General features: G+C 48.7%; 2 protein-coding genes across 2 annotated transcripts; both read right to left on the minus strand.

Annotated features, from left to right (window-relative positions):
• Positions 1-4,454: 4,454 nt before the first annotated feature.
• Positions 4,455-18,374, minus strand: ELK1 (ETS transcription factor ELK1). The gene is made up of 6 exons (XM_061178357.1): positions 18,218-18,374; positions 11,020-11,263; positions 7,900-8,349; positions 6,735-7,199; positions 5,946-6,047; positions 4,455-5,860 (listed from the first exon to the last, which is right to left on the minus strand). Exons 2-6 carry the CDS (start codon positions 11,227-11,229, stop codon positions 5,762-5,764), a joined length of 1,326 nt encoding a protein of 441 aa, XP_061034340.1. The 5' UTR covers positions 11,230-11,263; positions 18,218-18,374; the 3' UTR covers positions 4,455-5,761.
• Positions 18,375-19,539: 1,165 nt separating this feature from the next.
• Positions 19,540-26,017, minus strand: UXT (ubiquitously expressed prefoldin like chaperone). The gene is made up of 7 exons (XM_061178805.1): positions 25,962-26,017; positions 25,678-25,784; positions 24,606-24,687; positions 24,403-24,470; positions 24,027-24,134; positions 19,851-19,914; positions 19,540-19,635 (listed from the first exon to the last, which is right to left on the minus strand). Exons 2-7 carry the CDS (start codon positions 25,773-25,775, stop codon positions 19,585-19,587), a joined length of 471 nt encoding a protein of 156 aa, XP_061034788.1. The 5' UTR covers positions 25,776-25,784; positions 25,962-26,017; the 3' UTR covers positions 19,540-19,584.
• Between the last annotated feature and the right edge of the window lie 1,375 nt (positions 26,018-27,392).

The following is a 27,392-nucleotide window of genomic DNA, read 5'->3' on the forward strand; positions in this document are numbered from 1 at the left end:
CCAGGGGCAGGAGGAACTAGGAGGGTGAAGGGCAGCGGTGGTGATGGGGGATGGCGGGGAGGGGAGGGTATCGTGCAGGTCTCTTCAGCTCCGACCTCTCCCTTGCCACCTCTGTCCCTGAGCTTCCTCCTCTCCTCTCCCCTCCCTACTTCCTGCCTCACGCTCGGTCCTGTTTTGTTTGTCACTGTGTCCCCAACACCCTAGGCCCCGCCCAGCAGCCCAGTGGCACTCAATCAATGCTCTTTGGACAAATTCTTACTGAAGGGGAAGTGGAGCCTGGAAGTTGGAAGCAAGATTGAACTCCCTCGCTGTGTGACCTTGAGCAAGTCACTTGAACCTCTCTCTGAGCCTCAGTTTCTCCACCTGTAAAATGCACGCCCTCTACCACAATGACAGGGCCAACCTCACAGGGGTGTTGAACAAGGGTGAAGTGAGCATGGCATGCTCAGCGTGTCCCTCCTCATGGGGTGGAGCGGGCATTGAGGTAATTACTTCATCCTCCATCCTGACTTCACCACCACCCTCCTCTTTCCTAAAAGTGAGGTTCATTGTGGTCAGCAATGTGGAGGGGAGGTCAGCACAAGGGAAGTGAGAAGGGGAAGTGGCAAGAGTATGGGGAGGAGAATTCAGAAGGACTGAACTGGGGATATCCACTGCCCCAGGGGCCAGCTGGGGTCACCCTCAGGGCCCGAGGAAGGGGGTGGTTGGCTTGGCCATGTTCCATCAAGTATCTTGGGTAGGTAATACCTGCCACCCCTCCCCACCCCACACACAGCCTACATCATAGGGCGTGTTGCGAAGACTGGGAGTTAAGATTTTTAAAAGTCCTTAGCCCAGTGCCTGGCATACAGCAGGCGCTGTTTGTTAAATACACTGATTCAGCATCTACTGAGCAACTATTGGGTGCCAGTCGTTCTGGGCATTGGCTGGAACAGACAACAAGACAGCCCAAAATCCTGGCCCTCAAGGGACTTCCGCTCTAAAAGAGGCAGACAATAAATGTCACCTCCCTCACAGAAGCCTTCCTCAGCTTTTTGTAGGGCACCTCTCATTCTCTAGCCCAGTGGCTCTCAAACGTATATGTGCATCAGAATCATCTGGAAGGTTTGTTGAATCCAGATTGCCAGGCCCCACCCCAGTTTCTGATTCTGTAGGTCCGGGGTGGGGCTCAAGAATGTGAATTTCTAACAACGTCCCAGGTGACACTGATCCTGCTGGTCGGGGACCACACTTTAAGATCCATCATTCTAGTTCCTGACCCTTTACTTTTCTTTGTGGATCTCATGTAGAAAAACTATTCTTCGTAACCCTTATCTTAATAATTAATTCCAATGCAGCCCATTTTCCATGCTCCACAGAGCCTTTTTTGTTTTTTTAAAATAAGTCCTAATGAGTGAAATTCCAGAGCCTGCTTTAAAAACAGGAATCTTTTTAATTAACAAAAAGGAGTCTAAGAATTAGGAAGGCAATGTCTCATTTCCCCTGCATCCAAGGAGGAACGCCATTCTGCAAATTAAAACAAGGTTGAAGGATTTGATTTGGTCAGGCGTTAAAACAGAACTTTCTCAAAAAAAAAAAAAAAAAAAACAGAACTTTCTCAAGAATACTGGTCTTGCTTTATGGGTGATAAGGTGTGTTGACATTCGTATCCGTTACAGATGTACTGTTTCCTGATAACATAAGCCTGTCTTTGAAAGTGTGCTTTGAACAAAGGGGTTTTGTTATGCTTCTAGGACTTCAGACATCAGTGCTGTTATCCTATGAAAACAAACTCCCCAAGAAACCTGTAATTCTGGTTGGCTGCTTTATCTAATCACCTGTTGCCCTGGTAATAATGTTATAATCGATACTTCCTTTGTTCCTAAACTGTATACCTACTCACTGGATTTCCTCGGGAAGGGGACTGTCACCACTTTCATCTTCTCCTACACGTTTGGGCAATAAAATGACTGCAGATTTCTTATTTAAACAAAGACTGAGTCTTATCTCATGTAATCACTGCAACACCACCTAATATGATGTATTTGTTTGTCTGTTGTCCTCACTAAAATGCCAGCTCCACAAAGGCAGGGATTTGTGTCTGGTTTGTTAACTGCTGTGTCTGGAGGTCCTGGATGGGCACCAGCAAACAGTAGGTGCTCAATAAACCTCTGCTGAATGAATAAATAAATGCAATAAACAGAGCTTTAGAGATTCTGATAAGCGTGAAGATGAATAATCTGGATTGGAGGTAAAAATGCGAGCATCACGGCAGGTAGAAGTAGTGTCTCAAGTGCCGGGACTGGACCAGACCACCTGGAGAGGCATTGGCTCGTGAGAAGAGGGAAGGGAAGCCCAGGCAAAGCCCCGGCGAACTCCAGCATTTCACGTTTTGGAGAACTGGGAGAAGCCAGCCCAGGGGCCTGAGGAGGAAGAGGACAGATGGAAGAGGGCCTTCCCCTAGGCCTGGCACATTCCATCCATGGGCTCTCACACACGAATTCAGCCTCATTTTCTCTTTTTCTTTTTTTTACGTATTTACACACACACTTCTGAATTTACAGTCTCTACTATAGTCTCTTGCAAACAAGCTCACATACATACTCAAATGCACAGCCTCTCTCAGCCACTCAGGGAGTCGTTTACTGTCACTGGCCCCCAGTCTTACTATGGTCTCCTTCGGCCAAGACCACAGTTACCCTCACGGGTCAGTTTTGCACATCCACACAGAGTCACGCCTTTTGATAGGATGTTTCCACCGTTCACTCGGGCCGTCATTTTCTCACATACACAAATGGTTAGTGATCTTAGCCACCACTGGTCTCTCTGGAAGTTTCTCGCGCACACACCCACACCCACAATCACTCTTTCTCCCACCTCTTCACACTCACACCCATTCTGCACACCCAGAGTCACTATGCTAAGAGTTTCACACGCATACACAATCGCACAGCGTCTCAAGACACCGTCTTAGTCGCCTAGTCTCACATTTCTTTGCAAGCAGCTTCCAACATGCCCAGTCCTTGCTCTACAGCCTTTAATAAAGTCTCTTGCAGTTTTACACAGACCCACACAGTTTCTCAGACACTCTCAGTCACTCGTTTTCTCAGACACTCTCAGTCACCCAATCAGTGTCACGGTCACTTGCCCTCACTCAGCCTCTGACATCCTGTCGTCACTAATTCACCAATGTTACTAGGCTCTCAGTAAGTCTCACACACACAGCCTCTCATGGCCCGTCTTAGTCGTTTACACCATCATCTGCTGCATCCAGCCAGCGTATCGTGTACCCTCAGACACAATTACAGCCTCAGCGGTTTCTCACACACACTGATCGCATGGTCTCTGTGTCTCATTTACTCTGTTTCATTTTCTCAGTTTTTCACCAGCATGTAGTCTCCGGTTTACAGTCTCTCATGAAACGTTTCACACTCTCACACGCTGCTCAGTCATCAGTTTTCTCTCAGGCGGCACTGACTTCCTTCTTTTTTACTCATCGCCTCTCACTCACAGTGAGGTGGTCTCTAGCTCACTTTCACTCACTCAGTCTCACCATCATTTTCTCTTACACTTTCAGAGTCCCTGAACCTGTGGGCTAGACTGGAGTAGTAACTGCAAATCAATCTGCCACTAGGCTGAAGTATACACACACACACACACACACACACACAATTACAGCCTCTCACACTCTTCCAGTCACGGCCACATTTTCTCAGTCTCTCACACAGTCTTTGCTAGTTTAGTCTTGCAGGAACAGTTTTCATACACACAATTGCGTATTCTGGTATCTTACGTCTCAGGCACCCATCTGGCCTCACAGCCATTTTCTCTCATACCATCAACCCCTCACGCATACGCTCCCATTACTTTAGTTGATCCAACAGCCTTGCGTGAACAGTTTCATGCACAAGCCATCTCCCAAACACTGAGTCACCTGCTTACTTACAGTGAAGTTCCTTACCTACGCACGGCCCCTGACGATCTCTATGGCACTTTCGTGCTTGTACAGGCTCTCACACGTTGTTTTGGTTACTCAGTCTGTTTTGCTCACCATCAGCCTGTCAACAGTGACTGATGCGCAGTCCCCACTTCCTTCTCGTAAACGTTATTTCACACACACCACCAGTTTCTCGTATAGTACCTTAATCACTCATTCAGTCTTACAGTGGTTTTCTGCCACCCAGCCACGATTTCTCACATAGCACAATGTCAAGTTTGCGGTTACAACTTCCACTCTCTCAACACATGGCTTCACAAACGAACGTGCGCAATCACAGCTTTCCATAGTTTTCTCTTTTTCACACACCTGGTTACCAATCTACAGTCTCTACCACTGTTTCGGACACACACCACTATGCTCTCTCGCCCTCACGATCAATCTCACACCCTCACCGCCTTTCACATAGAGTCACGCCTCTGCACACAGTTACTTCCAATGGCTTTAGGGGAAAAAAAAATGCTAGCAGCCTCCAGCATCACCTTTAAAAATATATATTTACAGGAACAATTCCCCATTCTCTGGGACTCTTAGAAAAAAAGATCCATTTTTGGGGAAGTAAAACAAACAGTGGAGACAGGTGTAGCACCGTCCCCCAAATCACCAACCCCCAGGTTCCCAGGCCCAGGCTGGGCCGGTGCTGACGGGAGGTGAACCCAGGAGTCCTTTGAACCCGCCCTTCTCCAGCCTGGAATTCACACAGGACAGGCTTTATGTCTCTCATTCCTCCCTCCCAACTCCAGGGACACTTAAAGGGTCCTTTGTACCCGCCCGCAGGAAATTGGGGGGCTGGGAGGGAGGGAGCTGAAAATACACGTTTGGTATCAAAAATAAACACTTGGGGGAGGCAGGAAGACCCCCCCCCCAATCCCTTCCTTCCCACCCACCCTATCTCAGATATAGGAAGAGATGCCTCCCTCTCCCCTATTGAAAAGCCCTGTTTAAAAATAGATTATACTATCAAAATGGCAGGGGGTGGGGGATAGGGAGACCTGGAGTACTGGTTGGAGGGGCCCCCCAGACGGGGACCACTCCCCAAAAAAAACCCTCCATTGGGAGGTAACAGGCAGGACCCCAGGAGTTTGGCAGACACAGGAATGGCTTCTCAGGGGAAGAAGAACAAAAGGGGCATTCCTCCCCGGCCATAAAAGGTGGTTGAAAAAGGACAAGCTGTCTGAGAGAAAGGCCGGGGAGGTGGAAATTCCCATTTCCAAGGGTGTGAGTCTTCCTTGGCCAAAACTCCCAAACCGTTAAACAGCACAAATTCTTCCTGGACCCTTGGGGAGGGCCAGGAATAATAAACTACAGCAATCTAGCTCCTCTACCCACACCCCAAAATGGAGACAGGGCTCCCTCAGCTCCCCAAGGGCAGCCTGAGAAATAAATAAAGGTCCTTCTCAAGCCAGACCCTGACTGTCTCATCTTGGGGAAAAAATGTGGAGATGGTGGAGATGGGGGAGATGCCCTCGCCAACCCCCCCTCCCCGAAAGAGTTGGGCCAGGCTCCTCCCAGTGGCCTTCAAAAAATAAATAAATAAACCGTCTCCACCACTGCAGTAGGAGACGTGTAAGAGCGGCCACTGGGGGACTGACCAAGAGAGAAGTTGTATGTTTTCTGTGGAAGGGTTACTGAGAGATCCTTTCTCCTAAGAATCCCCACCCAACCACAACCACAGCACGAGTCTGTCAGCTGAACTATGTTTCTCCTTGAGACGGCTGGCTGGAGAGAAGTTCAGGGCATGGATGGAGTGACCCCAGAAAGGGGTGGTGGTGGTGGTGGTGATAGTCATGGCTTCTGGGGCCCTGGGGAGAGCACCACGGGGGTTGAGAGGCCATCCACGCTGATGGAAGGGATGTGCACCTGGGCGCTGCCACTGGACGGAAACTGGGGACAGAAATAGGGAGAGGTCATGGATTGGGACCGTGCTAGGATCTCTCACCCTTTCCAAGATGGGGGGAGCTGATCCTACCTGGAAGGAGAGCTTGGCCGGGCTACGGGGTGCAATGGGACTCAGGGTGCTCCAGAAGTGAATGCTGGGGGGCAGCGAGCTGGGCGTCAGCAGCACCGGGGTCTGTGGGGAAGGGGTGGTCGGGGCGCAAGTGAGCAAGAGGGCAGGTGTGGGAAAACCAAAGGAACTTGGTTCCAGCCCCACCAGATTTCCCACTCATACTTCCGAGATCACTCCTCAAAAGTACACAGGCCTAGACCATAACTACTAAGGCCATGCCCCTGACAGCTCTCCAGCTTTACACAGACAACCCCTCCTAACTCTTGAGGGCCCACCCCAGCCTCATTGGGCAAGACCACCTACAAGACCCCACCCACATGTCGCTTTCAAACCTCACCATCCCAGTAGCTCAGGGTCAACTTCCAACTCTTATTCCCCACCTGCATACCTCACAGGAAACCCGCTAAGCAAATCCCAGACCCAAAAGCCCCGCTTAGGTTCCTCAAGCTATGCTCCAATCCAGAAAGAGTTCCTGCAGAAAGCCTCTCGGGCCCCTCAGTCCCTGCCCACAGAACTCCCCAGACCTGCCCTTCTTTTGGGGACCCGACCCCTCGGCACTGCAGGCTCGGTCGCCTTGTAGCAATCAAGCCCCGTCTCTCTGCGCAGCCAACCCCACTCGAAGGCTCCACCCTCCCACTCACTCAGAGGTAACCGCATTGGCCCTCGCAGTCGGTCTAACTCCTCCCACCCCCACCCCGCCCCAATCCCATTCATTCCAGGTGCCAGCCCCGACCCTTCGAAGGTTCTCACCAATGTGTGCGTAGGTAGCAGGGACGGCGTCAGCGCTGGGCCTGGCGCCTGCAGACCGGAACCAGTTCCCGATCCCGGAGTCCGTTCGGGTCCCGGCCCACCCAGCAAGCTCGGGCTGAGTGGAAGCTCCAGGTCCCGGGGCTTCCGGCCCTTCTGAGGCTGGGCGATCTCCGTGTTGGAAGTTGTGGAAGCCGCAAGGCCACCCACCGCCGCAGTTTCCATAACGACCGCGGGCAGCCGGGCTGGCACGCCCTCCGCGGGAGGGGCTTCTGGCTCGGCCTTGGGCTCAAAGGGCTCGGCCTTGACGGCTTCCAGGACAAACCCCGCCTCCCCAGTGGCTGCGGCTTCTAACTCTTCCTTGGGCTCTTCCACTTTGACTTCTGGGGGCAGTGGCCGGCCCAACCCAGGCTCCATATTTGGCTCTTCGGATTTAAGGTTTGGGGCCTCGGGTGGGGTCAGGATGACCTGGGAGAGGAACAAGTGCAGAGGGGGTGCCTAAGGATTGCTGGGGTAGTGAAGCCAATTATTTCCCTTGGAAAGCGGGACCTGGTAGTGGGAGCAGGTCCTCCAATAAGACGTGGGACTTTGCCAAGGAAGTGGGGCTCCTTCTGGAGTAGGTCCTCCTATCTGGGGGCAGGGGAGGGGTGAGACACCTGATAGCGGCACAGCTGCCTTTAGGGGCGGGACACCAGGAGATACCGCCCCCATTCACGAAAGCAGTGGTTCTCAGAAATTTGCTTTATGGACCAGCAGCATACGCCTCATCTGGAAACTTGTTAAAAATGCAAACTCTCAGACCCATCCACAGACCCACATAAACAGACATTCTGGGGGGTGGCCCCCCGAAATCTGTGGCTTAAAAAGCCCTCCAGGTGCTTTCTGATGAGTGCTAAAAGTGTGAGAACCAGTGCATTAAGCAAACACATTCAGGACACCTACTACATGTTGGGTGTACTGCTAATTGTCGTGTACTTAATTTCCTTCTTCCTTCCCAGGCTTTGCATAGCTTTCCTCCCCATCCCTTTCTCCAAGGGGACTTCTGTGTCCCTCCTTCCACTATATCTCCTTTAATAGGACGTTTATGTCCCCCTTCCTCCCAGCCCCCCTCCTCATTTGGGAATTGTACATCCCTCCTCTTGCTGACTTTCCGTGTTCTAGTCCTTACCTGCAGAGGCAGGCCGGCCTCCTCAGCCTCCAGGCAGGCCTCCAAGGGGCTTGGACTGGTGCTCCTGCTCCCCGAGGGGGGCACTGCTGCTCCTGCAGGGGCGGTGCTGGGGAGCACTGTGGAAGGCCGAAGATGAGAGGGCGGCTGTGGCTGCGGCTGCAGGGACTGGATGGTGAAGGTGGAATAGAGGCCCGAGCGCATGTAATCGTTCCGGCTGCTGCGCGCCAAGCCGCCCGGGCCTGCCACTCCTGCACCCTTGGGTGTGCCTGGCTTCCCAGAGGCAGTGTCCCCGGGGACGGCGTGTACAGCTGTGGTGCCCACATTTGCCACAGTGGAGGTGACAGACACCTCAGGCTGGGGCGGGCAGTCCTCAGTGGAGCACCCCGCGACCTCGGGGTAGGACACAAACTTGTAGACGAACTTCTGGCCACTCACTTTGCGGATGATGTTCTGGGAAGGGGGAGACAGGATAGAGGGTCTTAGAAGAAAGGGCCAGGGAGGGTGCGGATGGTGAGGGGGTGAAGGGGTGTTGTCTCCTATAGTGCCTTTCTTTCCTCGTGCCCCTCTCCTGTCCTTTTACATATACACCGTCCCACCTCAGTGTCTGCCTCCCCATAGGTTCCCCCTCCCAGCTTCTTTCACATCTCACCCATCTCTCAATTTGGGGTCTCCTCCCTTGTCCTCCAGTTTCTACCGCTCTCCCCCAACCTGATTCCCCTCTCTGTATTCTCCCCCAGCTTCTCCTCCTTTTCTGTCCCCCCCCCACCCATAATCCTTCCTTTAGTCTAATGCCCTCCAAGTCTCCCCTGTCACACTCTCTTCATCTCCCTCTGTCCAATTCCCCCACCCCCACCTCAAATACACACAGCCACACCCACGGGCTCCTCTCCACACTGGGGCCCACCTAGGGGAGTAGATCCAGGAGCAGGCTTTCCTCCTGGCTCCAGGAACCAGGAGTGTCTGTGGGCTAACAGGGCCAGGCCCTGGGGCTGGCTAACAGGGCCAGGCCCTGGGGCTGGCTGCCAGGACAGTTTTGGAGTCTAGTTTATGCAGTAAGACAGGAAAATGAAGTCACTGATAATAAATGTTGGAAAAGACTAAATGAATGTAGAAGAATGTGGTGATGAATTGTTAATAAACATGAATTATTACAGGATTATTTAAAGCTCTTGACACAGACGTGGAACAGGGCAAGGTCATCAGGGAGGACAGGATGGGGAGCCTCATTCTTAATACTGTTGGGGAGGTTTAAGCTGAGGCAATTGGAAAATGAAGTCACTGATAGCAACTAACAAGAATTTAAAATACTGGTATAAATATTGGGAGAATCTTAAGGCTGGCTTGGGTGGGTCACAGAGCACATTTGGGGTATTTCAGGACAGGTCTGGAGGGTCTCAGGGATATTCTGGTGGTCTCAGAGCACAGAGTGAGGCAGCCTCATTATTAATATTGTTTTAGAGGTTTGAGCTAAAGGATTAAAATATAAAAATGGAATAAATGCTATAAATGAGTTAAGGGTGTGAAGCACAGGTCCAGGGCTGTTCTGGGGGACAAGAGGCATCTGGAGGGCACTAGAGCACCCTGGGGACATCTTAAGTGTTGCTCATGTATCTCACAGGGTGGGTTTGTGTTTCTCAGAAAAGGAATGAAAAGGGAGATTCATTAATATTGTTTTGGAAGTTTCAAAGGGAGTTGAAAGGAAGGGGAATTGGATGAAGGCAGTCAAAACGTACACACTTTCAGTTATAAGAAAAATAAGTACTAGGGATGTAATGTACAACATGATAAATATGATCCACACTGCTGTACGTTATATATGAAAGTTGTTAAGAGGGTAAATCCTAAGAGTCCTCATCACAAGATTTTTTCTTCCTTTTTCTTTTATTTTGTATCTATATGAGATGATGGACGTTCACTAAACTTATCGTGATGAACATTTCTTGCTGTATGTAAGTCAAATCACTATGCTGTCACCTTAAACTTATACAGTGCTGTGTGTCAATTATATCACAATAAAACTGGAAGATGAAAAATATTGTTTTGGAAGTTTCAGGTAAAGAAATAAGAAACTGACGGGACCTCCCTGGTGGTCCAGTGGTTAAGACTCCGCGCTCCCAATGCAGGGGGCCCGGGTTCGACCCCTGGTCAGGGAATTAGATCCCGCATGCCGCAACTAACAGCCCGCATGCCACAACTAAAGATCCCACGTGCTGCAACTAAAGATCCCGCACGCAGCAACGAAGATCCTGCATGCCACAACTAAGACCCGGTGCAAGTTTATTAAAAATAAATAAATAAATAAATAAATACCTTTAAAAAAAAAGAAATAAGAAACTGAAATAACTGGTATAAATATGAGGGGGTTATCTAGCACTCGTTTGGGAGTCTGAAAGGATAAGATAAGGAAAATGTACAATTTTAGCTATAGGAATAAGATGATAAATTAAAATAATTGATATAAATATTGGAGTGGACCAGTGTTGCTCTGGGAATACAAGAGGATGGGGTGTGGAGCGGGCATTATACATGTTGTTTTGGAGGTCTTAGCTAACGGAATAAGAGATAAAAAGAATTGATAAAAACGTTGAGGGTCCTGGAGAATGAGGTAAGGAAAGGTTAGTATAATGCTGTCATGGAGGCTTTGATTCTAAGAATAAGGATATTCTAGAATTCTTATTCTGGGATAAGAGCAGATTATGAAATAACTGGGGGAGCCCAGGACTGGCCTAGGATGAGGAAGAGTCATTACTAAGAGTTTTCAAAAGTTTTGGCCAGAGGAATAAGGCAAGAAGATGAAATGTCGTGCGGGGCATGGTGGGACAGCAGGACTTTGGGGATCTCAGAGAGAGTGGAGTGAGTAGGGGGTCAGTGTAAATGGAGCTATGAAGGTTTTAGCCAAAGCTAAAATAAAATACAAGAAAATAAAACAACTGAGATAAATGCTTAGGGGCCCCCACGTTCGTGTAAGAGTACCAGAGGATGGGGTAAGAAATGGTAAATTTTAATATCGTTTTCAAAGTTAGAGCTCTATCAATTTAGTCAAGAAAATGACATAACTGATTTAAATGTTTGGCACAGGCCAGGGGGTGGGGTTCCTGGCCCTAGTCTCAGACACCTTACCTTATCATAGTAGTACCGCAAGGCCCGGCTGAGCTTGTCATAATTCATGTTGGTCTTATTCTTGCGCAGCCCCCAGAGCCGGGCCACCTCCTCAGCATCCACCAGCTTGAACTCACCGCCATCCCGGGAGGTCCAGGAGATGATGTGGCCATTGCCTTGCTCTCTCAACAGCTGCAGCAGAAACTGCCACAGCGTCACAGAAGGGTCCATTGCTGGGGGAGCGCTCACGCCATCCCAGGGGTACCTGGAGGGCAGAAAGCTCAGAGCTGAGAGGTTGCAGACACAGGAAGGGGAAGAGGTCAGCAGGAGGAGGATTCCTTTCTTGCCATCTTGCCTCCACCTCTGTCCCCAACTGCCACCACCATTCCCTGAACGCCCTCAGCCTGGCTTTGGATGACTCCTGTAATGCGATGAGACTTCTGGGGATGCTAGGATAGCGTGAATGTCTTCTGCGTGTGGGAAAAATGTGAACCTCTGGAGGCCAGAGGGCAGACTGTGATATGCAGAATAATGCCCCTCACCCAAAGATGTCCACATCCTAATTTCTGGAACCTGTGAGTATATTATGTTACCTGGCAAAAAGAACTTTGCAGGTGAATTTAAGGTTATGGGCCTTAAGCTAGAGACTATTTGGGTGAGCTCAATCTCATCACATGAACTTTTTTTTGTGGTTACAATATACCCTTGTTGCTTATTTATTTTATACAGATCCTACAACCTCAAGGAATTGAATTCTGCCAGCAACCTAAACGAACAGGAAATGGATCATCCCCTGGAGCTTCTGGAAAGGAATACAGCCCTGCCGACACCTGGATTTTAGCCTGGTGAGACCTGTGCTGGCCTTCGGACCTCCAGAACTCTAAGAGAATAATTTGTGTTTTAAGCAGTTAAAAGTTTGTTATAATTTGTTACAGCACGAATAGAAAACTAGAATAAGGCCCCTCACCCGAACATTTTCATTTGCATCTTCTACCACATCAAATATTAAGTTTTCCAGGAGGTTCCTTCTGCCAGCTCCTCGCAAAGGCTGTTCACTTCATGCTGGGTTCCCTTCCTCTGCCTAGAAGTCTTCTCCATCGTTCAGTTCCCAGCCCCAAGGGCCTTGCCTTTATGAAAATTCCTGACACTGAATGTCTGCTCTCTTCTGTCTCTCTACCCCACGCTCCTCTGACCCGTCTCTGTCCCTCTGTGTTCTCCTTCTTGACAACAGTAATAATGAACATTTATTGAGTGCTAAATACATGCCAGGCATTGTGCCAATCAGAGGCAATATGGCCTACTGGACAATCAGCCCCTCCAGAGCCAGACCGCCAGGGCTGGAATCCTGGTTCTGCTACTTATTAGCAGTGTGACACTGGGCATGTTCTTTAACCTCTTGTGCCTCAATTTTCCCATCTGTAAAATAGGGATAATAATAATACCACCTAGCTCATAGGGTTATCGTACAGATTAAATATACTATGCCTGGGGTATGATAAGCTCTTATGAAATATTAGTTTCTAATTTGTTCATAATTCCTTATCTGCTATGCCAAAACCTGATCTGAAACAAAATAAGGCCTTTTGTGGTCTTCACTGATCCTCACTTGGTGTGACTGTTCATACATCTTGCTGCAGAAATCTGAATATGGCTGATTACAGAGCCCACTAAGGGTGTTACGTAACATCTTGTATGTATACCTTGTCACCTTTCTAAAATCTGAAAAATTCAAAATTGTGAAACACATCTGGCCCCAAGGGTTTTAGATAAGGGCATGTAGACCTGGATTGCTATTTCTATAGCTATTGACTCATTTCTCTCTCATCACAACTTTGAGAAATAGGTACTCTTATTATCTCTAATTTACAGATGAGGAAGCAGAGGCACAAAATGTCTAAATGACATGCACAGGCCATACAGCCCTAAGTGGCAGAGCCAGGATTTGGACGCAGGCAGCCAAGTTCCAGGTGTCTGATCTTTTCAACCATTAGACTAAACTGCCCCTTGCACTGACTGCTCCCTCAGCATGTCGAGCAGAGAACAGGACCCTCCCGCCCCCCCTCAACCCCATAACTGCTCCCTTTGCTGAGTGTGAATTGGAAATAAACATGAGGTTCCTTTTCCTTAAGGAATGAGCTTTCATCAATCAACTGTTCACCCAGCTGGGACTGTTGGGTTAAGAATAAGACCTTCCAAATCGGAAGGTTTCAAAGAACCTCCCTCTATTATTTATAGCTTGAGTCTTTAATCTGTAATGAAATACAGTCTGATCCTCTTATGTCTGAGCTGTTTCGAAGTTCATTCTGCAGACACAATTTTAGGCAATTATGTAAGTCACAAGGCCACGAAGTGTCCAGATCAGAGTCCCATGATCAGAGACCTTGCTGGGTTTATTTGGAAGGCCTGTTTGTTTCAGAGGCACAAAGAGACCAGTGTGACTCCTGGTGGCGACAACAGGCAATTTTACCAGTTCCTCTTTCAGTAGCCACAGAATCTTTTACTTAAGGTGAAACCTGACGGTTGGCTTCAAGCCTCAGCAGCACATGGGGTTTTGTATTTTGTTTATTATCACATCTCCCATGTGACCCCTAATAAGAGTTCTAGTCATATGCCTCACTCAGATGTGTTTACTTCTCTTTATTTCGTTCATTTAGCAAGCATTTTTGGAGGGCCTACTGTGGGCCAGGTGTTGGGGATACAGCAGTGAATACAACAGTCAAAAATCCCTGCTCTGGCGGAATTCACATTTTAGTGGGGAAGACAGACAAGAAACAAGATAAACAAGAATATGTCAGAGGGTGATAAGAGCTCCGGGGGGGGGGGGGGGAAACGAAGCAGGGAAGGAGTTCTTATTTTTGAAAGGGTAGTCACAAGGAGGTGATATTTGAGGAAAAACCTAAGAGAGGTGAAGGCATCAGGTCTGTGACAACCTGGGGAGCAGCCATCCAGGCAGAGGAAATAGCCAGGGTGAAAGGCCCTGAGGCTGGAGAGCCTGTCAGGTCAGAGGAAGGGAAAGGAGTCTGGCGTGGTCGGAGAGAAGGCAGTGAGGGGAAAGTATCAGGAGATGAGAACAGAGGGGCAGCAGGGGCCAGACTAAGTAAGGCTTTTTCGGGCCCTGGAAGGGCTTTGACATTGACTCTGAGTGAGACAGGAGCCATGAGAAGGCTGTGAATAGAGGGGTGACAGGCTGTGATTTGGATTTTAACAGGATCCCTCTGGCTGTCGTGAGGAGAACCAACTGTACGGGCTGAAGAGGCTACTGCAATAGTCCACGTAAGAGATGGTGGTGGCAGCAGTGGAACTGGCGAGAAGTGGCTGAGTTCTGGATAAAATCTGAAGACAGAGCGAACAGGATTTGCTGGCAGATAGGATGGGGGTGGGGTGGGGTAAGAGAGGTGCCAAAGGTGATTCTAGGTTTGTGGCCTGATCACCTGAGATGGCAGCACTGCGGGAGAGCAGGTTTTGAGGGGAGATCGGGAGGTCAGTTTTGGAGATGGTCAGTCTCAGAGGCCCTGTGAGATACCTACGTGTATGCCAGGAATAATAATACTAATCAAAAAAATAGGAACCAGTCACAGAGCCCTTACTGTGTACTGCAAACCATTTTAGTCACTTAACTCATTCAATCCTCAAACCAACACTATGGGTGGGCATTATTATTACCTTCCCATTTTCCAGATGAGGAAATGGAGGCACAGAGAAGTTAAGTAACTTGCCTAAGGTCACACAGCTGGAAATTAGCAGAGCCAGGGTTCAAACCCAGGCAGTTTGGCACTAGGCAGTGATCCTGGCCACCTTGCTCCATCAGCTCTCTATAGAGCAAAACAGAAGGGTAAGATCCTACAGGGGGACAGGGATGCTATTTTACACAGGGTGAGCAGGGAGGGCTTCCCTGAGGAAGTGACATTTAAGCAGAGATCTGAAGGAGGGGAGATAGCAAGCCATGCTGACATCTGTGGGAAGGGTGCTTCAAGCACAGGGAACAGTGTGCACAAAGGCTCTGAGGTGGGCCCAAGCTTGGCATGGGCACCCTGAGTTAATCCAGTTCCCATCTCTGAGAATATGTATGTGCTGTTCTCCCTGCCAGGAGTGCCCTTCCCCCTTCCCCACACATGATGAACCCTTTATTACACACATCATCAAGTTCTGGTATCTCCCAGGCAGAATTAATTCTTCCTCTGTGTGATCCAATGTGCCGAATAACCTGTCTGCCCTTGCAGATCTGTTCTTCTCTCTGGGTCTCCAGCCTCATACTCCTGTCCTGTTCTAGCTGTGTGACCTTGAGCAAGTTACTCAACCTCTCTGGCTCTGTTTCTGTACCTGTAAAATGGGGGATATGTCACCCTCAAAGTAAAGTATCTGCAAGATACACCTACTCTCAAAGGCTTTTGTGAGGATTAAAGGTCAGTATATGTAAAGGACTTAGAAAAGTTATCTCTGGGACATAGCAGACACTCAAATGTTACGATTAGCTGGCTTGACACTCTACTCCCTCCCCAGCCCCTCCCCCACAATCTTATGTATCAGCATGGCCTCACTATCTGGCTCCCCCCACCTTTCTGACCTTGCCTCCTACCTCTCCCTCCACTCTGCTCCAGCCACTCTGGCCTCCTTCATGGCCCTTGAACATGCCAGGCACAATCCCACCTCAGGGCCTTGGCACCGGCTATTCCTTCTGCCTGGTACACTCTTTCCCTAGGCATTATGGCTCCCTTCCTGAACTCCTTCAGGCCTTAATTCAAGAAGCACCTTCTAAGTGAGGCCTGCCCTGTGCCTAAGATTTCAACCACCCTGATACTCTATTCCTACCTTCCCTACTTCACTTTTCCTCCTTAGCACTTGCCTAACATACTAACTAATTAGACTTATTTATATAGTCTGCACTCTTAGCAAATGTCTGCTCCACAAAGGCAGGAATTTCTGCCTGTTTTGTTCCCTCCCATATCCCCAGCACCCAGAATGCCTGGTGCTCTGTAGGTGCTCTGTAAGTGTTTGTTGAATGAACAGTCCCGACTAACCAGCCTCTTTTAACTAGCTCTCTTGTGCCCTCTTCATCTCCATCTGCCCCCCACCCTCATTTGTCTGATATTATATTTTTCCCATTCATTCGTGCAATAAATTCTTATCAAGTACTGGATAAGAATTTTAGGTGCTGGAGACCCAGCAGTGAATAAGCAGACAAAAAGAGTCCCTCATGGGACTCCCATTCTAACCGGGAAAGACAATAAATATGACAAACTGGTAAACTATACAGTGTGCCTGACAGTGATAAAGGGCAAAGACACAAATAAAGCAGAGAAGGGGGTCTAAGTCTTGCTGGGTGTGCAGGTTCAGATGGTCAGGGACGGGTTGACATTTGAACAGAGCCCTGAAAGGATCCACACAGAGATGGGGGTAGAGCGTTCTGGGCAGAAAAAATAGCCAAGGCAAAGGCCCCAAGGCTGGGTCGCACCTGGTGTTTTTGAGAATGAGTTAGGAGGCCAATGTGGCTGGAACAGAGTTGGGGGGGCGGTGCGTAGGAGGTAAGGCCAGAGAAGTTCCTTGTTTTATTAACTCACAGGTATTCTTTCTTTACATTGGAGGGTATTCTAGTTCTGATTCCCCCATTTAACCAGTGAGGAAAGAGGTGCAGAGAGAAAGTGGTTAAACCACTAAGGTCACATAGCTGCTGGGATCGGGGGTGGATGGGTGCTGAGACAAGGTGTGGAATGGAGACAGCTCTGCAGGCAGAGGGAACAGCAAAAACAAAAGCGTGGAGATGGGAACTAATTTGGTTTTTAAGGAGTGGGGCCTCGCGTGAGGTGAGATGAAACGAGAGAGGAAAGCCTCAAAAATTATCCTATGTTCTGAGGGGCAACCTAACCTGGTACGTACTGATCACCTCTGTGTAAGGTATTTAACCTCCCTATGCCAAACTTCCCTCAGTACCTAGCTCATAGGGTGGATTAAATGAGCTCATTAACATACAGCATTTTGCCTGGTACACAGTAGGTGCTCAATAAGTGTTAGCTCCTATTGGCATTATCACTATCACTAATGTATTCATTTACTGGAGGGAGGCAGGATGTCTTAGTGGTTAAGAGTGTGTATGAGAGGGTGTGTTCTAGAGTAAAAAAGTCCTGGGTTCAACAAGCACACAGGATGATCCACTATTAAGAAGGAGGGAGGGTGGCAGGGAAGGCCACAGACTGATCCACCACAAGGAAAGGAGGAGGGAAATATAAAGCACACAGGCTGACCCTCCTGGAGGGATTACAAAGCACTGGACTCACAGGAGGGTATACTGGAGGGGTGTGAATGCAATCACATGGGTGGCAGGAAGGCCAATGAACAGATCCACTGCAAAGGTGTGTGTGTGTGTGTGTAAAGGCTCACCTTATTTACTAGGGGCAAGGAGAGCAAAAAAGCACATTGACTCCTGCACAATAGTGGAGAGGGAGAAAAGCCACCCCACAGACTGATTAAAAGGAGAGGGGGACAAGGCCATGGACTGGGCTACTGAAAATGGGGAGATATAAAGCACTAAACTGACCCACTATTAAAAGGAAGGGAGAAGCCCAAGGACTGGACTGACAGTCTACAAAAAAGGGAGGACAGGGCAATGTGCTGATAAGCAGGAGGACGTGAAAACAAGCATGTAGACTGATCCACTGTAAAATGGTGTGTGTGTGTGTGTGTGTGTGTGTGTGTGTGTGTTTGATAAAGCCATGGACTGATGCATTGGGGGACTGGAGGCAGGAATACAAATTCACAGATTAACTCACTGTTGGGGGGGGGGTACAACGCTACGGATTGACTCACTACAGAAACAGTAGGGATGAAAAAACAAGGCCACAGACGGGGCCCCTGAAAGTTGAGGACAGGAGAATACAAACACTCAGACGCACCTACTGTCAAGGAGGTGGACATTGCCGGAGACTGGTTCCCTATAAGCGGGGATCTGGGGCAAGACCACGGCCGAGTCTACTGTAAGGTGGGGTGGGGAGAAATACAAGCACGCAGACCGACCCATTATAAAACAGGAAGGGGGGTTAAGCCACGGGGCAAAGGGCCAAAGGGAGGGGACAATGGCACAGGTAGGTCCACCAGCCGAGGTGGTGGTGATGGGGAGTCGAACACCAGCAGGCCACGGGCCAAGCCACATCCCCCCCCGCGCGGGGGCGGGAAGGATACGTAGGGTCACGGACCGGGCCCTCCACCCTCCAGGCCCTGGGCTCACCTGTGTGTAGCGCAGCGGCGGTGTTGGCAGCTCCGGGGGGCGGGGGCTCCATGCGCGGCCCCACCGCCCCCCAGGCCCGGGCTCCGAGGCGGCGGTGGCGGCAGCGGTGGCGGCGGCAGCACCTAGAAGCCGCCCCTGCGTTTCCCCACTGCTCACGTGGGCCCATGAAGGAGGAGCCGAACGTTCCGCTGCTCGCTGATTGGCCAAAGCACCGTGGATCGACGGCGCGGCTTCCAGGGCTGGGGAGGCGGGCCTTGCTCCACAGAGCTATGTTGTGATTGGCCCGAGGGGAACTGATGGACCGCAGATGGCCACCTGGGTTCCGAGGGGGCGTGCTCGGCCCCTCCAGTGCTCCACGCTGATTGGTTCAAGACAGATGGCTAGGGCATGGGCGACAGGCAAGGTTCGGGGGACGCCTGCCTCGCACTGATTGGCCTATATGGGATTGATGGAAGACAGCCAGCGTCCGAGGATAGGGGTGGTTAGGCCCTGCTGTCTGCTGATTGGCGGCCGAAGGACTCTTAGCTGCCAGAACCCCTAACGGGGCGGTGCCAAACTCTACGCAGCTCAGCGGAAGCGGGACTTGTATAGAAGTACACAGGCGTAGCAGCCCGCAGGGAGGAGGTCTGGCAAGGGTTCTGCGTAGGCGGGCAGGGTAACTCTGTAGTGATTGGCTAGAAAAGACGACTTTAGAACCGAGCAGCTGCCAGACAAGAGAAGGAGTGTTGAGTGGCGGAAACTAAATGCCTACGAGGGCGGGTCGAGCTGCAGCCAGTAATAAAGCGGTGGAACCAGGCTCTGCATCGATTGGCGGAAGCTGGACTCAACCTATAATAGGGGCTGGACCAGGGAGGGCGGGATCAGCCCTAGGCCCATTGCTGGTAGCTGGAACTATTGATAATTAGAAGCTGGGGCAAGGCCAAGGTTGGGCCTAGACGGGTGTGGGTGTAATTTAAGGTACCTGAGAAACGATTGGGGTGTGGGAGAAGGGTAAACCCTAGGGCCAGGAGTGAAAGGCTGCCTTGGGGAACAAACCTCCACCCTGAATTGGCCCATTCTCTAAGGTAATTCAAAGACTATTGTACAGGAAAAGAAATGGAAGGGTCAGGTGGGGGCCCAGGTTGTCAAGGCGATGGTATAGAGGGCAAAGCGGAAAGTCAAGTGGCACATTCTGCCAGGGGACACGCTGAAGGCGGGACTTCAGTGGTTTTTAAAGGTTCCACACAGACTGGATCTCTGGGCCTCCTAGTAACTTTGTGCTTTAGAAATAGGGCACTTTCGCAAACTGCAGGGGTTAAGGGTGGAAAGAAGGGCCATATGACTCAAAGACATTCAGGCTCTTTAATGTCAGGGGAGGTAGGAAGAAGTCAATGGTGAGGCTCCGGGAAATTCTGCAGGCCTTGTAGTTCTCTAAGCCCCTGAAAAAGAGAACAGAAAAGACTGAACGGAGCCTGGGTCCAGGCCCCACCCCAGGCTTGCTCAGAACTCCCTTCCCTCCGAGCCAGCTCGGCTCCAATTTGACTCCAGTTTAGAGGGAAAGATGGTACTTCCCATCTCTGGCTCTCTCTCTTCCTCAGGTCACCGCCGTAAACATTTGGAAATAGAGTCTGGGAATGGGGTGAGTTGCTCTCACCTCTAGCAACATGTGGATATGGGCCTTGATATTCATGGAGTCCTTGGTGAGGCTGTTGCTGAGCCTGGAGAAAAGAAACAAGAAAGGGCGAAGTGGGCCCCACTTATGATCATGAGGATGATGCTTCTTCATCATTTCAGGAACTACCTACATCCTGGATGACTCCCACACGGCAGGTGGTAGGACATCCTATTACCTGACCTGCTCCTATGCAGAGATGCCTGGCTGCCATCTGCACGGCACAGATTCAGAGACATTTATTGAACGCCTACTCTATGCCGGGTCGTTTTAGGTACTGGGGAGATAGCAGCAAACACAACAAACAAAAATCTCGGCGTCGTGGAGCTCAAATTCTCATTAAGAGGGACAGTGATGGAATAAAACATGGAGTATGTCAGATGGTTATAAGTACAATGAAAAAATTAAATGATAAGAGAGGATAAGGAGTGCAGGCATGGGGGCTGTAATTCTAATTAGAGTGCTTAGGGATGGCTTCACTGAGAAGCATTTGAGTAAAGACTTAAAATGAAGAGGCGAATCATGTGAATACACGGAGGATGAGTGTTCCAGACACATGCAGAGCAAATGCAGAGGCTCTGAGGTGGGAGTGTACCTGGCATGTCTGAGGCACAGCAAAGAGGCCAGCATGGGTGGAGAAGAATAAGCGAAGGGGGGTTGTAGGAGGTGAGGTCACAGAGGGAAGTGGGGGAGACAGATCATGTAAAAGCTGCCAGGCCATGGTAAGGACTCTGGCTTTTACTCTAAGTGAGATGGGAGCCAGGGGAGGATTGTGATCAGAGAAGGGATGTGAAACAACTAGGGTTTAAGAGGATCCATCTGGCTGCTGTGCGGAGAACTGACTAGGGATAAGGACAGCTAGTGTGTAAGAGGAAGCCCAGTGAGGAGGCTATTGAAATAGTCCAGGTGAGAGATGCAGACTCACACCACAGCGGCAGCAGTTGAGGTGATGAGAAATGATTGGATTTGGGATATATTTTGAAGGTAGAGTCAACAGGATTTACCAAAGGAGGATGCTGGGTGCGAGAGAGAGGACTTAAGGAAGACACCAAGGCCTAAGCAACTGGGAAGCTGGAGTTGCCTGAAACCACTCTAGCTCTGGACTGTTGAGTTATGTGAACTAGTCAATTCCTTATATCTATGCCAACTGGGACCAGTCTCACCCAAAAGAATCCTAATTGATACAAAGGATCAAGGAAGGCCTTTCTGAAGAATGAGTAGGAGTTAAACAGTAGGACGGTCTTTTCCACAAAAAGTCCAAGAGGCAGGAGAGAGCTTTCTGAGGAGCTGTCAGGAGACCAGTGTTAGAAACTAAGCGAATGGTGGAAGGAAAGTGGCACAGGATAAGATCCAAGAGGTAGGAAGGGGCTAGATCATGCAGGGTCTTGATATCATGATAGGAATGTGGATTTTATTGGCTGAGCTATCTGTCAGTGTAGGAGCGTTTTAAGGAAACGAAATACTGTTAAGAATAGTAGAAGGCAACAACATAGGATGTCAAATTGGGAAAAAATAGTATGAACCCATTTATATATCACTATCTCCCAAATTTATATTTTCAATCCAGCCCTCTCTCCCGAACTCCAGCCTTGGGAGTTTTAACTACATCTTCAGAAAATCTATTTCAGTGTTTAATGAGCACCTCACACTTAACAGGTCCTAGACTGAACTCCTGATCTTTCCCTCCAAATCTGCTCCTCCCTTATCTTCTCCAGCTCATAAAATGGCAATTCCATCCTCCTAGTTGCTCAGCCAAAAACCTGGACTCCTCTCTTTTTCTCACACCCCACATCCAATCAAGCATTCTATTTAAAATTGCAACTGCTCCCTCAGAGGCAATGTTTCTAATCTCCAATCCTTGTTGTTCTCTGCAACACTGTCAACCTGTGACATACTACATCCTTCACTTATTTGTTTACTGTCTGTCTTCCCTGACTAGAATGTAAGCTGCGTAAGGGCAGAGATTTGGTCTGCTTTGTTTCCCGCTGTATCCTCAGGAACAAAAACAGTATGTGGCACATAGTAGGCACTCAATGTACAAGCTTAGTCTGTGAAAGGTTTCAACGCTTAAAAAAAAAAGGAGAAAAGTATAAAGTTCACCAAATGCTAGTTGTAACACAAAAGGGATATGTTTAATTTATTGCTACTGATTAATATGTAAGGCAGTGTTAATAGTCATATGGTTATTCGTTTCTTCTATAATCATGTCTGCTTATGGGTATGGATGTGTACTCCTTTCTCTGTAATCAGAAAGAATGTACACAGAGACCTGATCCGCCCACTCCTCAAACAAAGAAACAGACTGAGAACAGGAAGGACTGATAGGCCATTTTGGTTAAATAAAATAACCTGAAAGAAAGTTACTTTAAAGTGTGTCCGGAATAACCAAGTATTTTAAAGAAGAGAGCGAGCTACACAGACTCAAATCTTCATCTCCTAGAAAGATTCAATTACTACGGAGTCCTATTAATTATCATAAAGTAGTAAGAGATTCACATTTCTCATCACACTAATAGACCAGGTCAATAAATCAAAAAGACCAGACAGGGGGCAGGCAATGACAAATACCTCATTTTGGGGAAAGACATCAAGTCTCATAAAATTAAAACCTATTTGAAAGGCTCAGGAATCCTGTGACATAACAAGGAAGGCTTTGTCATAAAAAATTGGACTTGGTCTAAATGGCCACCAAGTTCAGAACTGCATTGGCCTATGAAACCAGGTCCCTCGACCAAACTATTCACCAACTGGCCTGATCAGTAAGACTTAGAAATCCCAGCGGGTCTGAGGCTCATTTGGGTCTACGGACACTGAAATCCTGAAAAGGTTTGAAAAGAGGAGAATTACTGAAGCCTAAGGGAGGCAACTCTGGAAGAAATGAATGTAGGAATAAAGAGAAATATAACCTAGAAGGAATCTTAGATCGGTGGGGTTCACACTTGTGAGATGTTGTTAATCTAAGTGTATTTGCTCAGCGTCCCCTCACTCACTCCATCTGAGTGAGTGAATGCTCACCATTCTCGGCAGTTCCTCCTAACATGGCAGGCACACTGGTTGCCTTGCCAGGAATGCTCTTCCCCAGACAGCCCTATGGCTTGTTCACTCAACCAAGTGACTCAAATGTCACTTCCTCTGGGAGGCCTTCCCTAGCCACATTTCAGACCTCCTGTCCACACTTCCAATTCCCGTCCCCTGCACAGAACCTTAAACTCAACTGGAGCCCATCCTTTATCCCCACATTACCTCCCCATCACCACCAACAGAGATCTGCTTCAATCCCCACTTACATCTATTTCCAGCATATGCTTTTAAATTCATTCAACAAACAGAGTGCCTACTATATGCTATGTGCTATTCTAGTGACTTGGGATATAGAGAAAATCTCTCCCTTTGCAAAGCTTATATCCTAATGCGAGGAGGCAATGAACATTGTAAAGAAGTAAATTACACAGTAAACATTAGGAGGTCATAAGTGCTAGGGAAAAAAAGAAAAAGTAGAACAAGGGAGGGGAATCAGGAGTGCCAGGGGTTGCAATTTTAAAGTTAGGTTACAGAAAGCCTCATTGAGGAAGTGACATTTAAGCAAGACTTATATTGAATAAGGAGAAAGGAAGCAATGCAGGTACCTGGGGAAAGAAGAGCCCCTGCAATCACGCTGAGGTGGGATCATTCTGAGGGTGTTTAAAGAAGCCTGTGAAGGTTAGTGTGGTGAGAGCACAGTGAACGAGCAGGAAAATTAGCAGGAGGTGAAGTCAGAGGTAATTTGTTTTATTGTTTCTGATTTATAGGCCGAGACCTCCAGGATCTGGTCAAAACTGTGCTAATGTGTAACAGTTATAGTCCTTCTAGAAGGTAAGCCTTCAAGGAACTCTTCTGTCTTGTTCCCTGCTGCCTCCCCACCACCAAGCACAGAGCCTGGCACACAGCAGATGCCCAATAAATTTTTGTGTGAGTGAACAATAGAAGACCATTTATCAGTGCTTATTACGTTCTACACCTGGGGCTAAGCTTTGCATCCCCACTTTCCTCAGCCCTAGCCCTGAGGGGGAGGGGAGATGGGTTCCTAAGTATCATCCCAGGTAGCCATGGGGAAAGGGGGAAGAAGGGTGTTGCAAATGGTGGTGTTTTTTAGGCACTATCCTCATGCAATGGACTTACTCTGTGAGGAGACTGCTCTTACGATCAATGAACCTGAGAGCTTCTGCCAGTGTCAACTCCAGGAAAAAACCATATCCAAGGGCCACATAGATCCGTGAAGTGTCTGGGCTAAGGAAACAGTGGTTAGAGGAAGCGGGGAAGTCCTTATCACTGTTTAGCACACCACACAGTTTGAGATTTTTTTTACTCCCCTCTCCCCCGCCTTCCCCAAATTGAAGCTCTGGGTGGGCAGAGATTTTGTCCTATCTTATTTACTGTCACATCTCCAGCACCTAGCAGTATCTGGTACATAGCAAATACTCAAAAAAAATTTTTGTTGAATGAAGGAAAGGGGAAGCTGAACCCTGTGGGCTCAGAGGGGCGGGTAGACACTCACACCACTGTGTCAACGAAGAAGTTACAGCCCAAATCCACCTGCATATATAACTCCGAGTGATTAGCTTCCTGTGGGGCCGGGGAGAAAGAGGTAGGGATCAGTGGTCAATTTTTAGGTTAGGTGACAGGTTTGGGTCTGGGGTATCTCCTCTCTTCCCCCTCCTTTGCCCACAAAAAGATGGTACCTAACCCTGGCATCTTTACCTGGAGTCGCTCAATGACATTTCTCAGTTGAAGGTATTTGGCCAGCTGCTCATATACCTTGTCGCGATGGTCCAACACCTTTCTGATGGGACAAGAGTAAAATGGTGACCAAGAGGAAGTCCTGTCTCTCTTGGAATACTGCATATCATGACCCTCTGAGACTCTCATGTCACCATGCCCTAAAGAGGTGTTTTAGTGCAGAAGTCAAGATTTGAACTCTGGGTCAGACTACTTCGGTTTGAATCCGGGCTTTCCATTTTACTAGCTGTGTGACTTTGGCAAGTGAGTAACCTTTTTGGAACTCAATTTCCCCATCTTTAAAATAGGAATAACGAGTATTACCTCACAGAGTCATTAGGAGGATTAAATGAGTTTACTATAAAGCATTTAGAATAGTGCCTGCCAAACAAGAAGCTCTATATATGTGTTAGCTATTATTTATTAGTATTATTACACTCTACTCCCAATGCCTCCCTCCAATCAGGATACCCCATTCTCACCCTAGAAAAAAATCCTCCATCCCTTTTAGGATGCTCATAATCCTAGACCTGAAAACTCTACTTCCTGCTCAGATTAATAATGATAGGAATAATAATTTTTCATACTCATTGAGCCTCTAGTATCCAAGTTAAATCCTTTACAAGGACTGAACACGTTGAAAACTCAAAACCACCACATGAGGAAGGTTGCATTAACTTCCCCATTTCACAGATGAGAAAACTGAGGCACAGAAACTCGAGGCGAGGTACAACGTGTTCACACGGAAAGCGAAAAGGCCAAGCCAGGATTCGAACCTGAAAACTCGCTCGTAACCCTCAAGCGCCATCTGAGCCCGCGCATGCGCGGACACACCCTCCATTAAGGCCGCCATGTCTTCTCTTCCCCACCCCCCCCCCCCCCCCCCCGCCCCGCCGTCGCGCCCCGGATATCGCCCCTCCTACCCCCTCGAATGGCGCGCGGGGCCGGGTTCCGAACGCCTCACCCACCAATCAGAAGGCTACGCTCTGACTTCGAACGCCCCGCTCACCACGTGCACCGCTCCAAGCGCTCCGCCCCCTATTCTGTCACTCACCTCAGGTCCCGCTGCAGCACGTCAGAGATGAAAGCCTCGTAGCGCAGCACTTTTTCCGCGGTGGCCTCCACCGCCCGCCGTTTAGGGGGCGTCGCCATGATGGGCTCCTGAGGAATGAGGAGGGGGAAGACCACGATAACCACTCAGTTTGCCCTCAAGCACAGTACATCTGCACCCTCTCAACGTTAGGAGTGGGGTCTTCCGGCTCAAGCTGGGGGTTCAGCCTTCTGCCCCTCCCAACTCTGGGACCCGGTCACACAGGGACACCCAAACGCGGCCGTTACCTGAGAGCCGCCGGCAAAAAGAAGGGTTGGTAAGAACCTTAGCTTCCGGGTGGCGCGGGTAAATGACGTACAACGAGGGCGCTGGCCAACCAAATATCCAGGTGGCGTGGGGTGGTCCTGAACGGAAGAAAACGCCTGAGAGAAGAGAAGGGCGGGGCTTTACAAAATCCGATGAGATTAAGGAAGGCTGCAGAGCGTGGGAACCGGGACTAAGCGCGGAGCCTATGAGGACTGCGCGTGGTTGGTGGGGGTGGGGTTTAATGGGTTTTGGCGGGTTCCAGAGGAGGCGGGACGCACAGGTGGAAGTAGAGAGAGTAAAGCGTTTAGTATTTAAAAGTAAGAGCTTCACAGGGAGATCAGCTCGGTGCTTTGTGACCACCTGGAGGGGTGGGATGGGGGGGGAGGGAGACAGACGCAAGAGGAGATCTGGGGATATATGTATACCTATAGCTGATTCACTTTGTTATACAGCAGAAACTAACACACCATTGTAAAGCAATTATACGCCAATAAAGATGTTGAAAATAAATAAATAAATAAATAAACAAATAAATAAGTCCGAGCTTCAGAAGCAGACGGGCTAGAATCGATCATGGATCTGGTTTGTAAAAAGGAAAGTACATCCTTGTATCGCCCTGGATTTTGATTTTTCACACGGGAAGTTTGGGTTTGACTCCCGATAATGGAAATGAATGTGAGCATTAAAAAAACGTTTTTAAAAGGAGACAGTTTTTCTAAAATGCACCTTTGATGACTCCAGCTCTGTGGCCCACAGTCTAACTGGGGTTCAAGCAGAGATTGACAATGCACTATGTCTAATCACGTCATTTAATAGGGGCGTCAAATGGAGGGTCGCTGAAGTCCTCTGCCCAAGATAGGTTATCTTGTAGCTGAAATAGTTCCTATGTTTTTATCTAAATGTGTAAGCTTATTATTAGTTTATTTCTAAGCGCTCAAATTACCGAATGGATTTATTTCCCATGTTAAATTTTCAAATAATAGCATCTAACCCAGTAAGTCCAGGTCTGAGCCTGGAGGAGAACCTGGATGCTGGATCCCCCAAATGATATTCCCACCTGCAGGGCCTAGAGCACCCACCCTTATCAGGGAAGTCTCCCCAGATAATTTGCGGGTTTACGTGTCTTTTAAGCAAGCTTTGTTTCAAATACTCAAAACCTGAGCAAGTCAAGCTTTTCTTTGCCCTTAGAACAAGATGATTGCAAAGGAAATATTGTGAGTTAAAAAATTTTTTTGGTAAATCTTCTCATGTTACATATGATTACAATTACATTTAGTTTGATCAAAACAGACACTAGGTAGTTAGACAAATATTATCGAGTTAATCTATACCATTTTCTTGTGAAGAAAAGGTGTTACATTTATTATCTTTATTTAACGTGGAGAGCACAGAGTTCTGATGAGCTGGAGATG

The sequence above is a fragment of the Eubalaena glacialis genome, chromosome X (assembly GCF_028564815.1).
Source record: "Eubalaena glacialis isolate mEubGla1 chromosome X, mEubGla1.1.hap2.+ XY, whole genome shotgun sequence".
Classification (NCBI taxonomy): domain Eukaryota; kingdom Metazoa; phylum Chordata; class Mammalia; order Artiodactyla; family Balaenidae; genus Eubalaena; species Eubalaena glacialis.

What these genes read in the sequence shown, in the direction of transcription:
- ELK1 (XM_061178357.1), bottom strand. Translation starts at nt 11,229, where the DNA reads ATGGACCCTTCTGTGACGCTGTGGCAGTTTCTGCTGCAGCTGTTGAGA. An exon ending in AGGCCGGCCTGCCTCTGCAG is followed by an intron (nt 7,200 to 7,899) that starts GTAAGGACTAGA and finishes TTCCTCTCCCAG; the next exon opens with GTCATCCTGACCCCACCCGA. An exon ending in TGCTACCTACGCACACATTG is followed by an intron (nt 6,048 to 6,734) that starts GTGAGAACCTTC and finishes CCTTCCCCACAG; the next exon opens with ACCCCGGTGCTGCTGACGCC.
- UXT (XM_061178805.1), bottom strand. Translation starts at nt 25,775, where the DNA reads ATGGCGACGCCCCCTAAACGGCGGGCGGTGGAGGCCACCGCGGAAAAA. An exon ending in ATGTCATTGAGCGACTCCAG is followed by an intron (nt 24,471 to 24,605) that starts GTAAAGATGCCA and finishes CCGGCCCCACAG; the next exon opens with GAAGCTAATCACTCGGAGTT. An exon ending in TTCTTCGTTGACACAGTGGT is followed by an intron (nt 24,135 to 24,402) that starts GTGAGTGTCTAC and finishes CTGTTTCCTTAG; the next exon opens with CCCAGACACTTCACGGATCT.